The following is a 26,243-nucleotide window of genomic DNA, read 5'->3' on the forward strand; positions in this document are numbered from 1 at the left end:
GTCAGATGCTTTTTCTGCATCTGCATCTATTGAGATGATCATGTGATTTTTGTTTTTAATTCTCTTTCTGTGGTGTATCACATTTATTTACTTGTGTATGTTAAACCATCCCTGCATCCCTGGTATGAAACCCACTTGATCATGGTGGATTATCTTTATGATATGTTGTTGGATTTGGTTAGCTATTATTTTGTTAAGGATTTTAGCATTTATGTTCATCAAGGATATCTGTCTGTAGTTTTCTTTTTTGGTTATGTCCTTTCCTGGTTTTGGTGTTAGGGTGATGCTGGCTTCATAGAATGAATTAGGGAGGGTTCTTTCTTTATCTTCTGTAATAGTGTCAAAAGGATTGGTACCAATTCTTTGAATGTCTGGTAGAATTCTGCTATGAATCTGTCTCATCTTGGACTTTTTTTGTTGGTAATTTTTAAATTACCACTTCAATCTCACTGCTTGTTATTGGTCTGTTGAGGGTATCTAATTCTTCCTGATTTAAGCTAGGAGGGTTGTATTTTTTCAGGAATTTCTCCATGTCTTAAGGGTTTTCTAGTTTATGTGCATAAATGTGCTCATAGTGGCCTTGAATGATCTTTTGTATTTCAGTGGTGTCACTTGTAATATCTCCTGTTTCATTTCTTAGTGAGGTTATTTGGATTCTCTGTCTTCTTTTCTTGATTAATCTTGCTAATGGTCTATCAGTTTTATTTAACTTTTCAAAGAAATCAGCTTTTTGTTTCATTTATCTTTTATTTTTTTTTCGTTTCAATTTCATTTAGTTCTGCTCTGATCTTGGTTATTTCCTTTCTTCTGCTGAGTTTGGGTTTGATTTTTTTCTTGTTTCTCTAGTTCCTTGAGCTGTGTCCTTAGAATGTCAGTTTGTGCTCTTTCAGTCTTTTCAATGAGGCATTTAGGGCTATAAATTTTCCTCTTAGCATCCCCTTTGCTGTATCCCAGAGGTTTTGGTAGGTTGTGTTGTTACTGTTCTGTTTGAAGAATTTTTAAATTTCCATCTTGATTTCGTTTTTGAGCCAGTGCTCATTCAGGAGCAGTTTATTTAATTTCTATGTATTTGCATGGTTTTGAAAGTTCCTCTTGGAGATGATTTCCAGTTTTATTCCACTGTGGTCTGAGAGAGTGCCTGATGTAATTTCAATTTTCTTAAATTTATTTTTATTTTATTTTATTTTTTTTTTTTTTGAGACAGAGTCTCGCTCTTTCACCCAGGCTGGAGTGCAGTGGCGCGATCTCGGCTCACTGCAAGCTCCGCTCCCTGGGGTTCACGCTATTCTCCTGCCTCAGCCTCCCGCATAGCTGGGACTACAGGCGCCCACCACCACGCCCGGCTAATTTTTTGTATTTTTAGGAGAGATGGGGTTTCACCGTGTTAGCCAGGATGGTCTCGATCTCCTGACCTTGTGATCCGCCCGCCTCGGCCTCCCAAAGTGCTGGGATTACAGGCGTGAGCCACTGCGCCCGGCCCAATTTTCTTAAATTTATTGATGTTTGTTTTATGGCCTATTATATGGTCTATCTTGGAGAAAGTTCCATGCGCTGTTGAACGGAATGTGTATTCTGTGGTTGTTGGATGAAATATTCTGTATATACCTGTTAAGTCCATTTGTTCAGGGTATAGTTTAAATCCATTGTTTCTTTGTTGACTTTCTGTCTTGATGACCTCTCTAGTGCTGTCAGTGGAGTATTAAAGTCTCCCACTATTACTGTGTTGCTGTCTATCTCATTTCTTAGGTCTAGTAGTAATTGCTTAATAAATTTGGGAACTCCAGTATTAGGTGCATATATATGTAGGATTACAATATTTTCCTGTTGGACAATGCCTTTTACCATTATGTAATGTCCCTCTTTGTCTCTTACAACTGCTGTTGCTTTAAAGTTTGTTTTGTATTATGTAAGACTAGCTACCCCTGCTCACTTTTGGTGTCCATTTGCATGAAATACCTTTTTCCACCCCTTAAGTTTATGTGAGTCCTTATGTGTTAGATGAATCTCCTGAAGGCAGCAGATAGTTGGTTGCTGAGTTATTATCCATTCTGTGGATCTGTATCTTTTAGGTGGAGCATTTAGGCCATTTACATTCAATTTTGGTATTGAAATATGAGATACCCTTGCATTCATCATGCTCTTTGTTGCCTGTGTACTTTTTTTGTTTGTTTGTTTTTTGTTTTTGCTTTTTAACTTGTATTTTTGCTTTATAGGTCCTGTGTGATTTATGCTTTAAAGAGGTTCTATTTTGATGTGTTTCCAGGATTTGTTTTAAGATTTGGAGCTCCTTTTAGCAGTTCTTGTAGTGGTGGCTTGGTAATGGTGAATTCTCTCAGCATTTGTTTGTCTGAAAAGGACTGTATCTTTCCTTCATATACGATGCCTAGTTTAGCTGGATACAAAATTCTTGGCTGACAATTGTTTTGTTTGAGGAGGCTGAAGATAGGGTCCCAATCCCTTCTGGCCTGTAGGGTTTCTGCTGAGAAATCTGCTGTTAATCTGAGAGGTTTTCTTTGTAGGTAACCTGGTGCTTCTGTCTCACAGATCTTAAGATTCTTTCTTTCATCTTAACTTTGGATAATCTGATGTGCCTAGGTGAAGATCTTTTTGCCATGAATTTCCTAGGTGTTGTTTGTGCTTCTTGTATTTGGATGTCTAGGTCTCTAGCAAAGTCAGGGAAGTTTTCCTCAATTACTCCCCCAAATATGTTTTCCAAGCTTTTAGAATTCTCTTCTTCCTCAGGAACACTGATTATTCTTAGGTATAACATAATCCCAGACTTCTTGGAGGCTTTGTTCATATTTTCTTATTCTTTTTTCTTTATCTTTGTTGGATTGGGTTAATTCAAAGACCTTGTCTTCGAGCTCTGAATTTCTTTCTTCTACTTGTTCAATTCTATTGCTGAGACTTTCCAGAGCATTTCACATTTCTAAAAGTGTGTCCAAAGTTTCAAGCTCTGAATTTCTTTCTTCTACTTGTTCAATTCTATTGCTGAGACTTTCCAGAGCATTCCGCATTTCTAAAAGTGTGTCCAAAGTTTCCTAAAGTTTTGATTGTTTTTTCTTTATGCATCTATTTCCTTGAATATTTCTCCTTTTACTTCTTGTATTGTTTTTTGGATTTTCTTGCACTGGGCTCTGCCTTTCTCTGGTGCTTCCCTGATTAGCTTAATAACTAACCTCCTGAATTATTTTTCAGGTAAATCAGGGATTTTTTCTTGGTTTGGATCCATTGCTGGTGAACTAGTGTGATTTTTTTGGGGGGGTGTTGAAAAGCCATGTGTTGTCATATTACCGGGGTTGGTTTCCTGATTCCTTCTCATTTGTGTAGGGTCTGTCAGAGGGAATATCTAGGGCTGAAGACTGTTGTTCAGATTCTTTTGTCCCACAGGGTGTTCCCTTGATGTAGTACTCTCCCCTTTTTCCTATGGATGTGGCTTCCTGTGAGCTGAACTGCAGTGATTGTTGTCTCTTTTCTGGGTCTAGCCACCCAGGCAGTCTACTCAGCTCTGGGCTGGTACTAGGGGTTGTCTGCATAGAGTCCTTCCGTGTGAACTATTTGTGGGTCTCTCAGCCACGGATACCAGCACCTGTTCTGGTGGAGGTGAGTTGGGGAGGGGGTGCAATGGACTCCGTGAAGGTTCTTAGCTTTGGTGGTTTAATGCTCTGATTTTGTGCTGGATGGCCTTCTGCCGGGAAGTAGTGCTTTCCAGAGAGCATCAGCTGTAGTAGTATGGAGAGGGACCAGTGGTAGGCAGGGCCCTACAACTCCCAAGATTATACGTCCTTTGTCTTTTGCTACCAGGGTGGGTAGGGACCGACCACCAGGCGGGGGTGGGGATAGGCATGTCTGGGCTCAGACTTTCCTTGGGTAGGTCTTGCTGCGGCTGCTCTGGGGGATGGGGGTGAGAGTCCTAGGTCACTGGAGTTGTGTACCTAGGAGGATTATGGCTGCCTCTGCTGAGTCATGCAGGTTGTCAGACAAGTGGGGAAAGCCAGCAGTCACAGGCCTCACCCAGCTCCCACACAAACCGAAGGGCCTGTCTCCCTCCCACCATGCCCCTGCCAACAGCCCCAAGTCTGTTTCTGGGTGTGGGCGAGAGGGGCTTGAAAACTTGCCCCAGGCTACCTACTTCCCAGCTATGAAAGAAAAGGGCTTGGCTTTTCCCTTCCCTCTGGAGTCTGCACACTGGATTTGCACCGACCCCGGGTTCTGGCCAGGAGGCTTCTCATCCATTCAAACTGTTACAATGTTTAGCTGGAGATTTCCTTCTCCCCGTGAAGTTTTACCCCCTGCTCCTCTGGCTGCCTTCCCAATGGATCCCTGAGGTGCCAGCAGGACTGACCTGCTTGGGAACCCAGTGAGTTCCCAGGGCCTTTCTGCTGCTTCCTCTACCCCTGTATTTTGCTCGACTCTCTAAATTGACTCAGATCCAGATAAAGTCGGAAACTTCTCCCGCAACACACCTTCACTTTCTCTAGCGGGGGTGTGTGTTCAGGAGAGGAGGGTCTCCCTTTCCCACTTCTGCAGCTGGGGCACTCACAGTACTTAGGGTGTCTCCTGAGACCTGCAGGAGCAGTTAACTTTCTTCACAGGGTCTGTGGGTCCTCTTTGGATTGCTGGTTTGTTCTTGCAGTCAACCTGGAGCTAAAATTCACAAATATGAGCCTCCACATGCTGCTCTGTCCAGTGCTGCCATCCAGTCCTGCCTCTCATATGCCATGATGATTGGCCTTAGGTGTAAATGTAAGATTCTTTCAGTTATTTTCTGAGCCTGTGTCTTTTCTGGGTATGTGTGATGACTTTCTAATTTCCCATACATAGGTGTTAGTCTTTGAATATCCAAGTCTTCACACTGTCTGTATCCTTAAAAAGGGAAAAGAGGAAAATAAGGGGGGGAAAGGCACTGGCCCTTTTTATCCCCCAGAAGTCACTTCAGTTGGATAAGGTGGGTCTTGCAGCAATGGGTAGGGTGTACAACAATGGCCACCACCTCTTTGCACCTGTGACTGGGATCAGTAATCAACAATCAACAATCAAAGTGCAGACTCCCAATATTTGGAGGACAGTTTCCTTTTTCTCACTTTGGCTCTTGCAAGCTCTGTGCAAGCTGCTCCAGGGACACATGCTCAGCTATGTGCCACGGGCCTGGGGGTGGTTGATGGGTAGGTACTACTGTACTAGAGCTAAAATTGACCGAAATTGACTGTATTTTACTGTCCAACCCTTATATTGAAGTTGCAAGCCTTCAATAGACCCCGGAGTTTCAAAATAATTGCATCAAACAGATTCTGCCAGTAGGTAAAAGTTTTGTTTAGCTGGGAGACAGATTTCCTGGTACTTCCTACTCCTTCATCTCCTCTTTACCCTATATCTGTAATGCTCTTTCTTATCCCTGACAATTTTCTTTAATAATTTTCTTGATCCACTTTGTCTAAAATTAATGTAGCTATTCCAGCTTTATTTTCATTGGTGTTAGCACGGTATATTTTTCTACATCGCTATACCTTTAATCTGTATCTTGACATTTAAAGTGCATTTCTTACACACAAAATATAGTTGGGTCTTGTTTTCTTATCCATTCTGACAGTCTGTGTGCTTTATTTTATTTTTAATTATTTTAATTTTAATTTTTTATTTCAATAGGCTTTTGTGGAATAGGTGGTGTTTGGTTACGTGGATAAGTTTTTTAGTGGTGATTTATGAGATTTTGGTGCACCCATTACCCTTTTTTAATTAGTGCATTTAGACCATTGGTATTTAAAATAATTATTGATGTAGTTGGATAAATATCTATAATATTTATTACCTTTTCCTATTTGCTGCTCTTATTCTTTGTTTCATTTTTGGTCTTCTATTCTTTGCCTTCTCTTGTTTTAACTGAGCATTTCATAGAATTCCATCATTTCTTCTCTCTTGGTATGTGAATCAATTTTTTTTCTTTTTCTTTTTTTTCTTTTTGAGATGGAGTCTTACTCTGTCACCCAGGCTGGAGTGCAGTGGCGCAATCTTGGCTCACTGCAACCTCTGCCTCCCAGGTTCAAGCAATTCTTTTGCCCTAGCCTCCCAAGTAGCTGGGACTACAGGCGTGTGTCACCATGCCTGGCTAATTTTTTTGTATTTTTAGTAGAGACGGGGTTTCACCGTGTTAGCCAGGATGGCCTCAATCTCCTGACCTTGTGATCTGCCTGCCTCGGCCTCCCGAAGTGTTGGCCAGGCTAGTCTCGAAATCCTGACCTCAAGTGATCCATCTGCCTTGGCCTCCCAAAGTGTTGGGGTTACAAGCACAAGCCACCATGCCTGGTCAGATTTTCTTTCGTTACATCAAATATTACAAGCATTTTTTTCAGGTCATTATATATTATATAAAAGTATAATTTTGTTAAAAAGTCGCATAGTACTCTATTATATCTCTATCTTTCCCAGCTATCTCTCTCATATATACATATATGTACACACATACATAAAACATAACTAAATATAAATGTAACTTATTTAATAGGAATTCACATATATATACATGTATGTATGCATATGTATTTTATGTATTCATAAAATTCATATTTTATTAATTCCTACTAAATAAAGTATATATTATTTTATGTGTGCATGTGTGTATATATATATATTCTAATATCCTAGCAATAAGCTAGTGTTAAACCATTGAATTTTTTTTTTTTTTTTTGAGACGGAGTCTCGCTCTTTTGCCCAGGCCGGAGTGCAGTGGTGCTATCTCGGCTCACTGCAAGCTCCACCTCCCAGGTTCACGCCATTCTCCTGCCTCAGCCTTCCGAGTAGCTGGGACTACTGGTGCTTACCACCACGCCTGGCTAATTTTTTGTATTTTTAATAGAGACGGGGTTTCACCGTGTTAGCCAGGATGGTCTCAATCTCCTGACCTTGTTATCTGCCCGCCTTGGCCTCCCAAAGTGCTGGGATTACAGGTGTGAGCCACCACGCCCTGCCATCTTACTTACATTCTCTCTTTATCTTTCTTTTTTTTGAGACGGAGTCTCACTCTGTCACCCAGGCTGGAGTGCAGTGGTGTGATCTCAGCTCACTGCAACCTCTGCTACTTAGGTTCAAGTGATTCTCCTGCCTCAGCCTTCCAAGTAGCTAGGATTACAGACATGCACCACCACACCTGGCTGATTTTTGTATTTTTGGTAGAGATGAGGTTTCACCATGTTGGTCAGGCTGGTCTTGAACTCCTGAACTCAAGTGATCTGCCAGCCTTGGCCTCCCAAAGTGCTGGGATTATAGGAATGAGCCACAGCACCCGGCCTACTTACATTCTTTCTTGTAGTAATTGGTGCACTTAAAAATTTTATTCATTTACTTATTTACTTATCTATAATAGGTAAACAAAGTAAATAAGTAAGATACATAAGTGGCCAGGTGTGATGGCTCACACCTGTAATCTCAGCACTTTGGGAGGCCAAGGTGGGCGGATCATGAGGTCAGGAGATTGAGACCATCCTGGCTAACACGGTGAAACCCCTTCTCTACTAAAAATACAAAAACAAAATTAGCTGGTCGTGGTGGCAGCCGCCTGTAGTCCCAGCTACTTGGGAGGCTGAGGCGAGAGAATGGCCTGAACCCCAGGAGGCGGAGCTTACAGTGAGCTGAGATGGCGCCACTTCACTCCAGCCTCGGCGACAGAGTGAGACTCCGTCTCAAAAAAAAAAAAAAAAAAAAAAAAAAAAAAAAAAAAAAAAAAAAACATACATAAGTATCTTATATAAGTAAGATAAGTAAATGAGAAAATTTACTTATCAGAATTTCTTGGGAATGATTTGTAGCCCTGAAATTACTTAATGAAAGAGATGGGTTTTTTTTCCCCAAGACTTTTGATATGTACTATCACATTCTCCTTCAAAAACATTGTACCAATTTATACCAAAAGTTTCTTTATAAAAAGTTATTAAACATAATGTTAAAATAGTGACTTCTACTGAAAGAAATGTAATGGTGAAATTGCTGGAGGTGCCAAGTAATACAGACACTAAGAGATGACTCATTCTTTCATTCATTCATTCATTTGCTAAGAGGAAATAATTTATGATTTTCTTAGGAGTTTATTTACTAGAGTGTCCGCGGGTGAAATTCAGATTCCACTGGGCAAATGAGGAAATGAAAAATATGGGAATGGATTCCTTTATAAAGAAGTTTGCCTGTGAAGGAAAGAAGAGTAAATAGTGCCATTGCTGGAGCAAGTTGGGCCGAGGGAGATGTGCTGAGAGAGAGATTTATCTGTGCGTGTGAAGGAGCTGGTGGAGGAGGCAGAAGCACAAAAGAGAAGATTACACATTTCATTAAGGGAAACAAAATCAAATTTTATTTTCTTTGAGGAAGATGGAAGGACCAAATTAATATGCCTCTGTTGGAATTTTGCCCTAAAGACCAAAATTCCAGAACATTCTGCTGACAGAAGCCACAGATGTGGGCCAACTGTAGGTGTCAGATCAGAGAGGAGAATCACTTTTTTGCTGTAGACTGCCCCATGCACCGGCACTGTACCAGCCCTGGAGGTGTGTGGCGAGCCATGGTCTCTTTCCTCATGGCATGGTTCTTGGTGGGGAAGACAGGTATGTTCCCATCTCCATGCCATTTGATGAGAACGATGCATATATACATGGGTAGAGGGCGCAAATAAACTTCCTAGAGGGGATTTGGAAAGCCTATTGCTGAGAGAGAACACAGGAGCTGTGTCAGGGGATATCCAGGCAGGTGCTTCTGGGCATGGTGCCTTTCTTGTTGGAGGGAAGAGGGCTGCAGCGTACAGAGATGTAGAAAAGCACAGGACATTCCAGGAAATGCACCTTGTTTGTTGTCTTTAACTGGCAGCCAAAGGATTGTACAGCTGGAGAGAGTCTGGGCCCTCATATGAGAGGGGTTGGAGCCTGAGCCTTGTCTCACTGCCCAACTGTGCCCTTGTGGTTATAACTGGGCATGTGCATAATGACTATATGCGTCCTTCTGGGATGTAGCCACATGGTCTTCATTATATTCTCAAAGGGGCTGTAGATCCCTTAAAATTCAAGACTTGCTGCTGAGAGCAAGGGGCACATTTGGCAGGGTTTGAACCAGAAAAGCTGAATCATTGCCCTCCCATGAACAGGCTTGGGGCTTGTAATAAAGTTTCCCGTTGTTTCTCAGGACAGCTTGCTTCCCTAATGAGCCTGCTTGATAAGGTCGGGCCACAGAGGGCGATGCCTGCGAGGCACTTACGTGAGCACAGCAGGCTGGTCGAAGGGGCAAGGATGCAGAAGAGGAGGTCGTGCTGGGCTCTGCCACTGCAGGAAGACTGCGGGCTCTTTGAGATGGAGGCCTGCACTGTCCCCTACCCCTCTTTCCCCCTGCACAAATGTGATTATGCCTCTGCAGAGTGACTGGAATCAGGTTAGCGTCATTGAGCGATGCTGAGCCGGGGTAATCAGAGCCTGGAGCAGAGCAGGTGCTGGCTTTAAAGTGGCTTCTGAGAATTAGGACAGGCTGACTTGTGGGCCAGCCCCACGTAGACAAGCCACTTAGAACACTGTCCTTGCAGCCCCCGGGCCTCCTCCTTACCACAGCAAAGCTTTGGGTTTGTTGGAGGGGGCCTCTGGCATGGCCCAGGTGCTGAGCTCGTTAACTGATGTTCAGGGGCTGGTGTCCCAGGGGTCCTGTTTGCCCAGCGTGTGGCAGGACAACAAGAGCTAACCAAGCCTGGGGTCACATTTGGTCTGCTCCTGCCTATCTGGGTGTCCTGGGACAATTAACCACCTCTTGGAGCCTCACATAAGTCAACTGTAAAGTGGGAATCACGAACATATCTAACTCATAAGGTGGTGGCAGTTAAATATCATATAGGAAAGACTCTCAGCATTAGGCCTGCTGCAGAGTTAGCCACAAAGAACATCGCCCCTATTTTCAACCTAGGCCACTGCCAGGACGAGGCCGGGTTTTACTGTTTCTACAAAGATGTTTCATACTCAGAACAAAAAAAAATCAGTAATTACATAAGAATCTAAGAATAAAGGTTTATGTTAACCAAAATCTTAAGAGAAATGCAGTATTACTGTTTGGTGAACATCACTCTAGATGCTCTTCTATGCACACATTAATAGAGAGAAAATAATTTTGATAAGGGCACATTTAATATATTAATTTTAATAGTAGAAGTTATTGGCTGGGCATGGTGGCTCTTGCCTGTAATCCCAACACTTTGGGAGACCAAGGCGGGTGGATCACCTGAGGTCAGAAGTTAGAGATCAGTCTAGCCAACATGGTGAAACCCCTCTCTACTAAAAATACAAAAAATTAGCTGGATAATCCCAGCTACTCGGGAGACTGAGGTAGGAGAATCACTGGAACCCAGGAGGTGGAGGTTGCAGTGAGCTGAGATCGCACCACTGCACTCCAGCCTGGACAAAAAGAGTGAAACTCCTTCTCAAAAAAAAAAAAAAAAAAAAAAAAAAAGCTATTGCATTTAGTTTAGTGTTTAACTGAAGAAAGTCAGATGAAACAGAAGGAATTGCTAAACTAGAGATATGTCATTTCTAGGATATGACTCTGGGAGTTGAGAAAATAAGTTTCAAGCAATTTTAATATTGTTAAGTCATTCTTTGCTTTTTCGCTATTCTCTTAAGGACAAAGATAAGGCATTCTAAGACTCTCATGCTCTACAAACTGAGTAGCCAGGTGTCTTAGACAAAGTGCTTTAACATTCAATTATATGTCAAAATGAAATTGCAAATAGCAGAGAAAAACAACACGCTGACTTCAATTCCCACTAAATGACTTATCTTGCCAAAATGAAACAAATGCAGAGAATTCTTGATGCTTGACATGAGGAGGGGACATCCAGAGGTTAAGAAAGGATGCTGACAGCACCAGGAGAAACACTGAGGTATGCAAGATGTTAGCCCGTTGGCACCTGATAAACCAGGCAGGTCTGTAAGTGCAATACGTTGCATTGTAGGTAAGAAAAATAAAGCCCAGCCAGGTGCCAATGTGACATGGAGTTAGGCCTCCAGCCCAGGGCTCTGTGCCCCACATACATGGTTTAACCATCTGTATTTACTGTGCCTTTTTACTATCTGTGCTTCTGATGCTATGACACCTTTGGGTCTTGCTGACCCTGGAGGGACTGCCCTTCTCAGGGAGAGGGGGTTCCTAGAGCTCTTAAAGGACCCACTTGCAAGTTCACCTTTCTGTTCTTTTTTTTTTATTATAAGTTCTGGGGTACATGTGCACAACGTGCAGGTTCGTACATATGTATACATGTGCCAGGTTGGTGTGCTGCACCCATTAACTCATCATTTACATTAGGTATATCTCTTAATGCTATCCCTCCCCACTCCCGCCACCCCACGACAGGCCCCAGTGTGGGGAACTCAAACAAATTTATATGAAAAAAGCAAGTTCACCTTTCAAATGCAAAATCATCAGTGCAGAGCTCCTGCCCCAGCATCTCCTCTGTGGGGCTTTCACACTCTGGGCTACTATCCTCCTGCCCTGACCACTCAAGGGCTAGGTACCAGACATCTAGGGACAGCCCCTGCTCCGAATGTGACCTGGAGCAGACCAAATGCGACCCCAGAGCCCACTGAAATTATTCAAACCAGCCGATCCTAATCCTGCTCACCCTTGCCCTGCCTGTTTCTTCCTGTGGAAACCACAACACAGGCCCTTGCCGCTGTTATTCCCCCACCCGTCTGCTGCCCAACTGACCCTGGTGCTTCCCCATGTCCCCCTCTCCTTGGGGACTGTGAGGAACAAGCTGTTTTTAATGGCAGTTCATCTCCTGACTTGTTGGGCTCACCATTCTGAACGAGAAGAAAGCCTACATTTAAACAGACTGCCCCTGCTGCACCCAAAGGTAGCCCCTTGGGGGACTGACTCCCTTGGGCATAGCTCAGTGACACAGAGAGCCCTTCCAGAGTCAAGCCAAGACCTGTTTTGGGCCCACACCCCGGGGTTTGGCATGGAAAACTCTGGTCCCTGAGCCGGCATTGCTCTGTCTGAGAAGTACCTTGTCCAGCCCAGCCACCTGTGAGAGGAGCAGGGCAAGGCCAGTGAGATGAACCTTCCGCAGGCTGACTCTGTGCTACCTGGACATGAACACTTTGTCTCTCTCTAAGAGGAAAAGTTGGTTTCCAGGTGAAATGCAAGGCAGTCATAGGTGAAATGGAGCCAGAAAGGTCTCCAACTGGGGTTCTCACATACGAGTTTCTGACCTCTCTATCTTTATCCTCAGGACAGATGGCATTGCTAAGACTTTACAGGGGGCTCAATAAAGCTCACACAAATTTAATTCTATTCCACACTCTTGTAGCATCGGCAAAGAAATTTCATTATCTAGACTACATGACCTGCATAAATCAATTAGGCCCTTTGGTTTTGTAAACATAATGTACGTTTTGATCCTTTGGAGAGAGTTGTTTCAATTCAGCAATAGGTTTCAGCATCTATGCAATGTCCAGCAAAGCGCAAATGCTCAGCCCAACAAAAAACAATGAGACAGGGTCCCTGGTTTTGGGAGCATCATGGGTCTGGAGGGAGAGACAGACACGTGTGTGGGGACAACACAATCAGGCTGTGCCAGTGCAATCGTGGCACCACAAGGTCCTCAGAGGTCGGGAGAGGCCACAGTGACTCCTAGCCCGTATTTTCTGGGTTGTGTGACTGACAGCACTCAATGCTTTCTCAGAACATCCCTTTTAAAATTATTTTCAATGTCAGCAGTGTTTTCTCATGACCTCCTGAGGGTTCAATTAATCTTTGGGAACAGCATCATTGAGAAAGAGAAAGGCAGCGGATTAAAGCTGGTAAATGATACTCTTGCTCAAAATCCTAGTGTGACTCTTAACTGATGCCAAAGTCTGTTCTGAAAGAAGCATTCCACGAGTGCCTTGGGCAGTCTGCGGCCTGCTGGAGGGAGCCTCATCTCTACTGTGCTTGCTCTGCTCTGTGCATTGCACATGTGTGTATGCACACATACACACGTGCACACACACAGAGACACACACACACCCCCCAAACTAGGAAAACATCCCAGGCTTCTGCTCCATAGTAGTAACTATGTTCTTACATTCTCTATATATGTATATATACACAGAAAATAAAATATATACACTTGTGTATATTTTAAGTATAACTTAATTATAAATTTAACTAGATTACAATTAAATTAAAATGCATATAAGGAATATAAGAACATAGTTACACTAATGTTACTAGAACATTAATTAAAATTTAACAAAAATATACACACATACATATATATGTATATTTCATAAAGTAGAATATAGGTATCATTGTCCAGATGGTAGATTGCTTCGTTTCTGCCCCAAGGCACCCTGGAAAATCTTTTGCAGCTTCCCGGTTTCTAACCTCAGAGCTTAGTTTTCTGTCTGCAAATCTGTTTCTCTTAACCTGTTGTGGTGCTTTCACCCAAAGATTCAATGTGCATCCATGGGCTTACATTTCCATGTAGCAGATATTTATTGGGATCTCGGCTAATGGCCCTGGGTTGGACCATGGGGCAGCAGTTGCTTGTGTGGAGGTTATAGCAGTGACTGGCACCTGGGAAATAAAAGGTTGTCTGCTTTTTACCCTCTAGGTTGTTGCCACCCTGGGGACCACAACATGCTGCTCCTTTGACAATCTCTTAGAAGTCGGTCCTATCTGTAAGTATCCGATTCCATTTTCTTTTTGGAAAATGTTCTCTGTATACAGGGAATTTAGCAAACCTTTCTCGTTGATCTCTCTTTCTTGTCGTTAACGTCATATTGTGATGGTTTGCCCAGCTCTTCTCGTATTTGCAATAACACAAACCTCATTAGCTTGAACTCCACAAACTCAGAATTTGGGCTAATTGGAAAAGAGCTGAGCTTAGTTCTACCAACACACTATTTGTAAGAAAAAAAATTCCAAGCAACATAAAAGTTATGTAAAATTGCAGGTTATGTTGGCCCTGTTGAGGAGAATAAACTCTTCAAAATCTTAGAGTAACCACCTTCATATGTGGGTCATGCATACACCTGATATGAGAATTGTCCACGCTTGAATTTAATTCTTTGGTATATCCCTTTTTCACCTTTTTTTTGGAATTACTGAATGCAGTTAAGAAAATTGCTGAAGGTAGTTTAGCAAATCAACACAATGAAACTGGATTTTGCCAAGGAATAATCTGTGCTTCAGATGTTTTCCTGGTCACTCTCACCTCCTCCCTTCCTCATTCCGAGATCCTAGGTTTTCTCATTGAGACTAGGATGCTGTGTTTTCAAAAGGTGAACGTGAATGAGCAGCTCTGTTTCTAGAGTTTCACCTTTGACATGTAGCTCTGGGAACTCAGCAGGCCTTGAAGCTGCTTCTGTGGACAGAAGAATCCTCGTAGGGCAGGGACACTGGCTCAGGGGGCTCCCCCTGTCCCTCTGGGATGGGAATGTTCTGACCACTTGGCTGTGAGTGGAGCTGCCTGAGTGGGGCCTTCGGACCACATACCTGTGGCCTGTGCCAGATCCCACAACAGCTACCAGGGAATTGGCTTCATCCTTAGTCTGCATAAGCCAAGCACAGTTTTCACCTCTCCTAACCCAAGAGTCACCCATGCTCCATACTCAGAGGAGTGGACCCCCCTCTCCTGGGCGTTGGCCTCCCCTCTTGGGGTCAGAAGCTGGGGAAGGCCAGTGCTCAAGGTGCAGGTGCCCTTGTGTGAGCTAGACATGGAATTGGTGACAAGGAAGCTAGGGTCCAGCCCAGGATCCACCCTGAATCTTACATTCTGAGCTTCATTTATGCTGTCTGTAAAGTGAAGAGAAAAACCCCACTTGTGCTCATAAAATAACAATATTTCCCCACATGATTATTCAGAGGATGAATTTATGCAGGGAAAATGCACCATCCCAAAGGTGGAGTGCATTGCTGCACAGCAAGGAAGGCAGTGCTGGGAACTACTGGGAGGTGGGTGGCGTAGACTTACCCGCTCTCACAGGGTTTTGCTCCACCGTTTATGCTCTGTGGCACACAGCTGTAAGAACAACTGGCGGGAAGTGGTCGTGCACAGCCCCAGGCTGGGGAGAAGGGATAGAGCTGGCTGACTCAGGACTGCAGCCACAGCGTTGGCCTCATCAGCTGCAAGCCTTCATCAGCTCAGCCAAGCAACTTGAAGTCCTCTGACTCAGATGTCAGGCTAAGAACTGAATGTCCTGGCCGGTAGCTGGCTGATGTAATTCCCCAGGGCTATCGGATTTAAAGGGCCGAGGTCTTCTGCCGGACAGAGCCCACATGGCCTGCTGTCCTCTGGGCCCAGTGTGGGTTGCCCGCTGGACCATGGAGATGACAGTCAGCGTGTGTCACCTGCCAGTCACAGTCCCCTGGGTGGATCCAGCTCAGGCCTTCCTGCTGTCTGAGGCCGCCTTTTCTTTGTAGAGGCTGGAGGCTGTGGACAGAGTTTGATTTATGATTTGTTTGGTTTGAAACACTGAGGTTGCTTTTGGGGTTATGCAGAAGGAGCTGACATGGGTGAATGCCAAAACCCTTTCATTCATTGGCAGAATGCACAGGGGAGGTCAGTTTTGACAGTTCCTTTTTTTTTGAGATGGAGTCTTGCTCTGTGGCCCAGGCTGGAGTGCAGTGGCTCAATCTCAGCTCACTGCAACATCTGCCTCCCAGGTTCAAGCGATTCTCCTGCCTCAGCTTTCTGAGTAGCTGGGATCACAGGCACATGCCATCATGCCTGGCTAATTTTTGTATTTTTATTAGAGATGGGGTTTCACCATATTGGCCAGGCTGGTCTCAAACTCCTGACCTCAGGTAATGTGCCCGCCTCAGCCTCCCAGAGTGATGGAATTACAGGCATGAGCCACTGTGTCCAGCCAACAATTCCATTTTTATTGATGGTGGTATATTACTAACTGTTGGTGGTACCTTAACAATTAAGTCAGCACCTTTTTACCTACTTTCCCTCTCCTGCTACCATTTTCCTATCACCAGATATTTAGCATTCTCCAACTCCAAGCGGGACTGTTCTGAGATCCTGAGCTGACCTTATTCTATATATGATTAGAATAATCTAACATAATTCAGATAAGTTATTCACCCACCATCATTTGACAAAGAAAACAAATCAGAAGATGGTTTTCTTCCAATTTCTGCCTTAGGAAAGACATTTTCTTTTTATTGCATTTGAAATGATTTGCCAGTAAGGGTGTTCAGATTGGTCTGCTTGGATGGATCAGTTGTCTGGCAGTTTTTACTGGGAAGAAGATGGGATACAAAAAGTGGATAGTTGAAGTCACTTAGGTTGCTGTGGGGAAGTGGGGACACTGAGGACGAGGGTATGCGCTGAGTTGGGGGGCCATCTCAAGGAGTGAGGAAGGGAATAGCACAGGGCAGGCAGCCAAAGCTGCATCCTGAGGTGCCAGCATAACCGGGAGAGGACGTGCAGCTGGAAGGGCAGCCAGGCCTGCCGCAAGTTCCCGGGAAGTCTCAGAAGGAAAGAGTCACTGACAGCAGGAAGCTGGAGGGGTGTGAGCCTGTCCCATTTCTCCCCACTGAGGCAGCCTTGCCTCAGGGCTAGGTGTGCCCCTGGTGCATGCCACTCCTCAAGCTCTGGCCGAGGGTCTCTGTGTCTGCCTGGTTCCTAGATGGGCCGTGCTATGCAGTGTGTGCTGTTAGCGGATCACATATGAGATGCAGAATGCAGAGGCATGCCCACAGCTCCGTGCGTCCCCATGGAAACCAGAGAAGCCCTCCAGAGTCCACTTCCCTTAGGGGTCTGTAAGTTCCCTTCTGCAGGAGTTGTAGGCCAACTGCAAGCTTAGAGAGAATACAGTCCTCCACAAAGCTGATAAAAGACGTAAGGCATTTCAAAGCTTTGACTCAGTTTGATCATCAGGATGAAAGCCCTCAGTTGGATCAAGGTCAAGTGTGTCCTGCAGACATGAATATCCACCCCAGGGCATGGGAGGCCAAAGGTCACAGAGCAGTGTGGACCTGAACTGAGGCTTAGGGGCTCATCACCTCCCCCAGAATCAGTCTCACGTGTTGCTTGCATAACCCCAGATGGATGCAGCAGTGAGCCAGGAAGAGCACAAGGCCTTAGGATTTACAGAGTTTCTCCCTGAGGAGTCACTCAGTAATCATGGGATGTCCATCCCTATAGCTCAGATCAGCAGTAAGGCTGAGAAAAACCTCAGATCCCATCAGAAGATAGGTGTAAATTTGAAGCTTTTTGTAGTTTGAACGTTTATGTCCCCCGCAAAGTCCATTTGCTGAAATTCTAACCTAAGGTGATGATATTGGAGGTGGGGCCTTCCCGTGGTAATGAGGTCACCACGGTGGAGCCCTCCTGATTGGGACTGTGACTAATTAGGGCCCCTGAGAGTCTCACGCCTCATTGCACAATGAGCACCATGGATGGTGAGTGAACGATGAATCCATGGATCCCTACAAATGCAGGTGCTGACCCTGACATCTACCCCATGGTGCCCTGACACTGGTATCCACCCTGTGAGGTGAGGGTGGCTTGTGCCCTCTCTGCGGTCCTTCACCCTTCAACTCTTACTCTCCTGAGTGCCTAGGGCTGAGAGGCAGCAACCATGGAAGCCACATTTATTTCTCCCCTGCTCAGTGCTGGGGTCCTGGCAGGCACATTATAAATATTCCCTCGCTCATCCCTTGGGTCTATGGGTACTGTTTCATCTCCATCTTCCTGGGAGGAGAGTGAGGCTTGGAGAAGTAGATAGGACCCCTTGGCTGGGGAGCAACTGGAAGCGGGAGTTGAGCCCAGATCTGTCAAAATTGAGGGAGCATGCTACATCTGTGGCTCTCCCAGCTCCTGAGTGAGGCAGCCCCTGCCCACAAGGCTGCTATGCATGGTTGGAAAACAGAAACCCTGCTCATGAAGAAAGCAGGGGACGGTCTAAGATGGTGTAAAATAAAGAACTTCACCTGGTGGTGGGGATGGAGTGGGGCAGGTAGAGGTCAGAGTGGACTGTGTGCAGACCTCCCCTTGGGTGATGTTTCGGGGAGGACTTGAGAATGGATTAGCAAAGGGAACCAGGAAGAGAATTCCAGGTGGGTGGAAACGGTGGTGTCACTGGAGAGAAATGCAGGTGAGTAACATGAGGCTGTCACACGATGGTCCCTCGGATTTACACTCAGCCACCAGGGTCAGGAGAGAAAACCAAGTGGTGCAGTGGCTTCCGTTTTCCCTGGTGTGTGTCTGGGGCCAGCAGCACACACATGTCCTTAGCTTTAGAGCCTTCGAATGAGGGGGCCTTTGGGGGATTCAGCCATTATTTCAGCAAATATTGTTGGCATGCTCTACGCAAGAAGGTGCTCAGACAGGGCGAGGTCAGCTGGCAGGCTCCGTGGGGAGGCGTCCGTCTGGGGACTCACAAGTTGATTCTGTACTTTAGGCAACAAGGAAGACATGTGGCTGCACGTCGATGCGGCCTACGCAGGCAGTGCATTCATCTGCCCTGAGTTCCGGCACCTTCTGAATGGAGTGGAGGTAGGTGCACCCTTTGCTCTCCCTAAGGCTGTTTTCACAGTGCTCTGTTATTGACCTCTCCCTTCTTGAGGAGCTGACATCCAATCTCTTGCTATTGCAATTTGTTTTAGCCAATTATGTTTGAACCAATTCCCACTTCCTCAGAACAGGGGCTGAGAGCCTTCCCCAGTCATACAGCCTGTCCTCCTGAAATACTCCTGACACTTACAGTTCCATTTCAATCTACACAAATCCCAAACAGAAAGAATAGATGTTAGCTTATAAAACTGTGGGAAAGTAGGAACAAAATAAAATCTTAATGGACTTAAAAGAGTAATTTAAAATACCAATCCGCAATTCCATACAATCTGGTTCAATATGACAGTCATGTTCTGCCCATATATCTGAACATGATATTCACTTTAACCAATATTGAACAAGAAGCTACCAATGCATTTAAATGCCCCTAGGCAGTCTTCTGGAAATTGTAAAGCGTGGTCTTTAATGCTAAGCGAAATGCCTGCTTCTTTTGAGAAGTAGCAGTCAAAATTATTGACCAACACTCTGCTTCTCCAAAAAGCAACAGAATGTAAATTGGTACAGACTTAACACAAAGAAATGACCTTATTGATATACTGTGGTGTGTTATTTCAGACTCAAGTGGGATTTCGTTGTTGTTGGTGGCTCATAGGGTAGGAAGTCTCTCCTCCCCAAGAACTCAGCTTTGAATGCCACAGAGGGTCCTGAGAGGCAGTCTTTGGCAGTGGGTCCAAGAGAAGGAGGTAGCAAAGCAGGGGAGCTGTGGCAGTGGCCAAGAAAGAAATGCTTTCTGCCAAGGGGCAGGAGGTGTCGTGAGACCTCACCCATGTGTGATGGAGGATGAAGGGCACAGTCCTCTGCATTAGACTCCTTGGTTTGAATCCTAGATTTATCCTTAGGACTAGCTGTGTACCCTTGGGTGAGTTAGATATCCTCCCTATCCTCCATAAAATAGATCTCATAAGAATACATCCCGTGAGGGATTGTCACCAGGGCTAGGTGAGTTAATCATGTTTTAAGGGCTTAAAAACAGTGCCTGGCAGACAGTAAATACTGAACTTGCATTAGGTGCTTTTGTTATTTTCTACCATGTCTTAGAAAAACTTTCTCCCTTGACACTTTCCTCTGCTTGTATGTCAGGCTTGCTAATCACTATTCTAATTACAACTTTGAATTCTCATAATGCTGTAATACCAGAAAAGTGGGTACCAGAGGTATAGAATACAAATGGCCCCATCTTTGGAAAGAATAATCCTCTTACTACTAATCAATGAAGTAGTATTCTGGTTTATGTCTCCATCACATTCATTCACTCATTCTTTCAATAATTACTTGTTGAGTACTTAATACAACCTAGGACTTACATGATGGATCCTTGGGGGTAAATGGAGCTTCCAAAGGCCTATGTATGCACTGGGGAGAGGGCATAGTATATAAGAAGTTCTCATAATGTGATGCCAGTACCCAGCTGATATAGTTCATTGCCGGTAGCTAGTTGGGTGGGTGTTTGGTGCTGGGAAATGAAGAGTAAATCTCTGTATCATATAAATGCATGGCATGATGGAGATAATCTCCATTATTTGAAATATCTGTCCTGGGACAGTTTCAAGGGAGGAAGGGCTAAGCAGTCCTCTGGGATTTATGTGCCCTCCCCAAGGCTGGCCTGAGCTTGATGCTCTTTTCTAACTCTGGGTATCGGGTTTAGGGTTGGTGATCTTTTCCTACCACTGCTCTTCTTTTCCCCATGAACTGACAACTTGAGGTTTCATCTTTCATGGAAGGGTGCCTCATTGTCAGACCACCACAGCAATGGGCTTTCCAGCCAGATCCTATCAGCAGCAGACAGGATTTCATACTCTACAATGAGTCATTGCCATTTTTCTTGCATTATTGCTCCTGACTCTCTTTCCATGCCCAGCTGAGGGCTGTGCGTCTCAGTGGGGCAGATAAGGAGGCTGCAATATCCTGTTGTGGCCCTGCCCTTGGAGATAAGAGCCTTTCTCTCGAGTCAGCAGGAGGAAAATATCACTGCTGGGTAATGAGAGAAGTTTAAACAGATCAGCCCCATAGGAGGGAACTCATAAAACTCCTAGCAAACAGAGCTCCTCTTTAACCTTTTGTCTCCTTTTATCAACAAATGAAACTTGCTGTAATTTCCTGTCCCTTTCTCAGAATTACTTTTATTGAAACCTAGAAGAAAATGAACCTGGGTCTCCAGAGTGGGTCGATGTGGAAGGTTGTCATCCACCGACCAAATGCCTCCCAGGATGCCCCTGGGTCCCTCAAGCCTCTGCTGCCTCCTCGGTGCACATCCCTGAAACCAAGTAGACAGGAGGCGCCCTAGGGCCTTGGGAAGACTGAAAAATTTCCCAGTAGGAGAGTCAGCCAGACTGGGGCCTCACTGCAGCAGCCACCTTTATTTCGGTATCAATTATGAATCTAGCCGCATGGCCAAATCCCTGGCCATTAAGGTGGACCCTGTTCCTGTTTACCAGTCAGGTGATAAACCAGGATATGCATTTGAAAAGCCAGGACATGCATTTGAAAAAGAAAGCACCATTTATGACAGCTCAGGGAAAACGCAGAGTGTTGTCCTCTGCCACTCTTCATGGCTGAAATCTCTGATTTTCTGCTTGAAAATAAGGTAGCCCCTAACACTGATGCACGCAGCCAGAGCCGGTTGTTCACAGTTGTTACCCAGGATCTTCCAGCTATGGGAGTCTGTAGCTGTTAGGAATACAATGAACTTGAATATTGTCTTTAAAAATAAAGGAGCTGGTCGGGGTGCAGTGGCTCACACCTGTAATCCCAGTACTTTGGGAGGCTGAGGCAAGAGGATGGCTTAAGCCCAGGAGTTCAAGATCAGCCTGGACAACGTAATGAGACACCCCGTCTCTACAAACAAAATTTTACAAATTAGCTGTGTGTGGTGCCACATGCCAGTAGTCTCAGCTACTTAGGAAGCTAAGGCAGGAGGATCACTTGAGCTTGGGAGGTTGAGGCTGCAGTGAGCTGTGTTCGTGCCCAGGCACTCCAGCCTGGGCAACAAAGTAAGACCCTGTCACTAAAAAGAGAGAAACATTTAGGTAAATGGGGAGAATTGCTGATATGTTACAGCAATGCTGGCAAAAGAACCCATCAATTAAATGAAAACTGGGTTTATCCCTACCTACTGTAGATTAGTAATAAAATTTCCTCTTTCCCACTGTTTATCATGACACGTGTAGTTTGAGAACTTTGCTAGCTCAGCAAGTGGAAGGAACTTCAAGCATAAAGTATTTCACAGGCCAAATCAGTACAATTCCTGTACGTTGTACTTGTGAAGGACAATTCTGATTTTTCCAAATATTCCGGTAATTTAAAATATAATATGGATACACTTTATGTCACATTAGATTATATAAATTTGAAAATGCTTTTCATTTGGGAATATAAACTTTTAATTTTAAATTTCTTGTTCCATTTTATGAGGGTATAATCTAGATATAGCAAAACGTACAAATCAACTCTAAATACATATACCCACCCACATGTACTTACCACCCAGATCAAGAGTAGAGCAATTCCAGCACTCCAGAAGACTCCCCTACCCACCGCAAGTTACTACTCCTCTGGGCAACCCTACCTGGCCTCTACCACTGTGGATTAGTTGTGCCATAAATTTTTATTATCATGTATGGGGTCTTCTTTATAATTAAACATTTATAAGGAAAATGTTTTCTTTTTCTTACTCTTGTTCTTTGGCAGTTTGCAGATTCATTCAACTTTAATCCTCACAAATGGCTGTTGGTGAATTTTGACTGCTCTGCCATGTGGTAAGTTTCCCTGCTCACAGATGTCAGTTGCCTGTCCAAGGTGACAGTGCATTTGAAAGAAGCTGGCAGGGAAGATGTCAGAGCCAAAGGGGTACAATAGTCACTTAGCTCACTGCTTGCTGCCATTTCTGAACCCTTGATGGAATTATTGCTAATTCTTAGCCTCGCTGGAAACTTTTATCTAGGGAATATCATTGCAACATACTGGCATAAGAAATGAGAAGCCTAAAAAGGACAATGTGTAGTTTGATTTATCCAGCATTAACAGAAAACAAATGCAAGTACACACTTCTAGTTCAGTAGCTTCTGTGTTTTCTTTCTTAGATTCATAACCAGTCTTAGTCTAATGCTAAGTTTAAGCAATCTGAGTCCAAATGCTTAAAAGCGTTTGCTAAGGCTGGTTGCGGTGGCTCACACCTGTAATCCCAGCCCTTTGGGAGGCCGAGGCGGGTGGATCACCTGAGGTCAGGAGTTCGAGACCAGCCTGGCCAACATGGTGAAACCCCGTGCCTACTAAAAATACAAAAAATTAGCTGGATGTGGTAGTGCACGCCTGTAATCCCAGCTACTCAGGAGGCTGAGGCAGGAGAATCGCTTGAACCTGGGAGGCAGAAGTTGCAGTGAGCCGAGATCATGTCACTGCAATCCAGCCTTGGTGACAAGACTCTGTCTCAAAAAAAAAAAAAAGTATTCGTGAAGGAAAAATAATAGTAACCATGTTTCCTAAGAATTTCCCTGGAAATTCTTTTCTTTCTTTTTTTTTTGTGATATAGTGTCTCACTCTGTCACCCAGGTTGGAGTGCAGTGGCGCGATCTTGGCTCACTGCAAGCTCTGCGTCCCGGGTTCGTGCCATTCTTGTGCCTCAGCCTCCTGAGTAGCTGGGACAACAGGCGCCTGCCACCACACCTGGCTAATTTTTTGTATTTTTAGTAGAGATGAGGTTTCACTGTGTTAGCCAGGATGGTCTCGATCTCCTGACCTCGTGATCCGCCCTCCTCGGCCTCCCAAAATGCTGGGATTACAGGCATAAGCCACCGCACCTGGCCAGAAATTCTTAATAACAGCACGATAATACCTTGGTGATACTTAGAATAAGAAAAAGAACTAAAGTATTAAAGTGGGTGATGTTACACCACCTACACAATGTTTAAAGAAATAATGATTATGGGCAGTGGTACAGGGACGCTAGAAACTAGTTTCTCTAAAGTTTTAAAGTAAGAAGTTGATTGATTGATCATAGGGCCAGGAGGATTTGCATGAATTTTGTACAGTATGCAAAATTGCAAAATTTTCCAAATTTTCAGAAGGCTTTGCAAAATTGTTCAGTATGTAATTAAGTGAATAACTTTTCACTTTCCTCCTAAGCATGAGGAAAGCAGCTTTTATACAAAACAACTAATGTCAGCTCTCAAGGTTACCAAAATATCCGTTTGACCTTTTCCTGTTTTTTAGGCTAACCACATTTCTAGTCCTTTACTTGTATACAAATCAAATTATTTTTTGTCAGTCTTTTTCCCCAAACTTCTGCTATATAATTTTAAAACCAGATGGTATGTGGGCATTTCAGGCTTAATTTTGTCTGAAATAAGTATTTATGAAAGACATGGCTGTTATAAATTTGAGTATTCTTTTGTATTCTTGTGGTTGTGTTTTTCCGTTTCACCCAAGGTGGAACACAGTGAGGACAGTTGCACCATGTGCCAGAGGTCCCTTTATTCGAGGGGTAATTTTGATTGAAATGTAAATCCACTCTGCTGAGGTTTTTGGTCAGTGGGGAAAATTCTCTAAGGGAGCTGGAGTTCGGGGGGACCAGGCAGAGTGTCCACAGGCTTTGGCGGGAACAAGTGGCTCTCCCCACATGCTTTTGTTTTGCCAGGGGCAGGCGTCCTCAGATGCCTTCCACAAAGGAAGCCCTAGAACCACCCTTGAGCAGGGCGAGGGCTGATGGGCTGTCTGGAGGAGGGGTTCTCGTGCGCCCTGAGGCTGTCCTCATTGCCTGGATAGAACAGTGATATCAGCAAGGCTGTTAGTGACTGCGGATAGGTACATGCAGGCTCCCTTCTAAGTCCCTAACCTCTCGTAGCTCCGTGGACCCCCACGACAGCCCTGTGATGAGGGACAGACATTGCCACGCTCTCTTTACAGATGAGGAAACTGAAGTGGTCAGGGACCAGAAATATTTTGGGTCCCTAATCTTGGAGGCAAATATTGACGCACAAGAAGGAGTGTAATGAATGCGGCGTCCTGCCCTCAGGTCCAGACAACTAGTGCGTATGTTAAGGCTGAAGAAAACCTGCTTAGTCAGTGCGGTGGTGAGAAGGAGTTGAGCCTTTCGGGACGTGGAGTGCCTGCCGCAGAGCTGATGCCCTGAGACTGCCGCAGACGCTGCAGAGCTGATGCCAGCAAGTTGGCGGCTGTGTGCTCATCTGTCCCGGACAACTCTTCCCTGGCACTCGGGGTTCAGTTCAGCAACCAGCCTGTGAGGGGAAATTTGACAAAGTGGAGGTGATGTACGGAAGAGACACAGGACACACAGGGATGAGGCCAGGCCATTTGGAAAAGGGAGAGAGGACAGAGTTTAATTCCTTGTAGAAGGAATTAAACGTAAGCCCTAAGACACAAGAGAGGCCTGCGGTGTCTGGAAGTCTGCCACAATAGAAGGGCGATGGGGTTAGTTCCCATCCTCTGGAGTGGGCGACAGTGGTGGGGCAGGGTGGTTGCAATACTTGAGAAACCTCTTACCTTCCTAATGGCTTGAAAGGCTACGAAATATGTTTTTACATTACAATAGAGAATGTGCTCTTTCTCTCCTGAGCCGGTGCGTTCTCAACAGAACAAGGGTCAAAGAATTTGGTGAGATGTTGTGTACTGGGAAAAATCAGATCTCTCCAAAACCCAAGGATTTGTCCCATGACACTATAAAAATGGCATGAATGTTGATAGATGAAATCTTATTTTTGAAGGATTTGTGTTTTAACACAGAAATTGCTGATCTTTACTGTTTGGGGGCACTGTGCCTGCATTAGTTGGCTAGGGCTGGCTTAACAAAGTGCCATGGACAAGTGGCTTAAACAAGAGATGATTTCTCTCAGTCCTAGAGGCCAGAGGTCTGAGATAAAGCCATCAGCAGGCTGGTTTCTTCTGAGGCCTCTCTCCTGGGCTTGCAGATGGCTGTCTTCTCCCTGTCCTCACATGGTCTTCCTTCTGTTTACCTGTGTCCAAATTTCCTCTTCTTATAAGGACACCAGTCACATTGGATTTGGGCCTGTTAACCAAAAAGTATCTGAGACAGGTCTCAATCAATTCAGATGTTTTATTTTGCTAAGGTTAGGGACATTCCTGGAAGAATAAACATGGAATCACAGAAACAGGGTGTGGTTTGTGCCTTTCTCCAAAGATGATTTTGAGGCCAGCAGTATTTAAAGGGGAAGGCAAGCTGGAGGGGAAAGAGGGAGAGTATGGTCACATTACTGAATCCACGTGTTGTGAGAGAAAAGGAGCAGGTAGGGGAATAGTCAATGATATATTTGTCTTCACGCCCAGTAAATCAGCTCTTTATGTAAGATAAGGTGAGCATAGAGTAGTTACCTGTAGAGATATTTAACCTTTTATCTGTAGCTTTCTGCTTAGGGACAAAAGGAAAGGTATCTTCTTGCATGAAAGCATTCAGCTTATTTTTTTTTCCTTTGGCATAGTAAATTGAGGCACCAAGTTTTTATTTTCCGTTTGCATTTCTTCCCCTCCCCTTTTAAAAAAAGTCTTCAGAAAATGCATTTTAGAAGAAAATGCATCTCTAGTCTTGGGGTTTTGTCTGGCCTCTTGTGACTAAGACAACTATTTCTAGACAGATATGTCCCATGTTGTTAGGAAAGCTCATTTTTAGCAGGTTGTAAAGTCTCATGAC

General features: G+C 44.5%; 1 protein-coding gene across 21 annotated transcripts in view; it reads left to right on the plus strand.

The window, feature by feature from the left end:
* DDC (dopa decarboxylase) overlaps window positions 1–26,243 on the plus strand; it is a 106,359-nt gene that overhangs the window by 48,367 nt on the left and 31,749 nt on the right. For 19 of the 21 annotated variants that reach the window (XM_003275014.2, XM_003275015.2, XM_004090947.2 and 16 more), the window contains 3 exons: window positions 13,607–13,673; window positions 18,411–18,505; window positions 22,271–22,338. In XM_003275014.2, coding sequence (XP_003275062.2) covers window positions 13,607–13,673; window positions 18,411–18,505; window positions 22,271–22,338 — 230 coding nt within the window. Of the gene's footprint in view, window positions 1–13,606; window positions 13,674–18,410; window positions 18,506–22,270; window positions 22,339–24,593; window positions 24,959–26,243 lie in introns of those variants that run through there. The other 2 variants (XM_004090951.2, XM_030796648.1) reach the window with 2 other exon arrangements.

This window comes from Nomascus leucogenys, chromosome 17 (genome assembly GCF_006542625.1).
Source record: "Nomascus leucogenys isolate Asia chromosome 17, Asia_NLE_v1, whole genome shotgun sequence".
Taxonomy (NCBI): Eukaryota; Metazoa; Chordata; class Mammalia; order Primates; family Hylobatidae; genus Nomascus; species Nomascus leucogenys.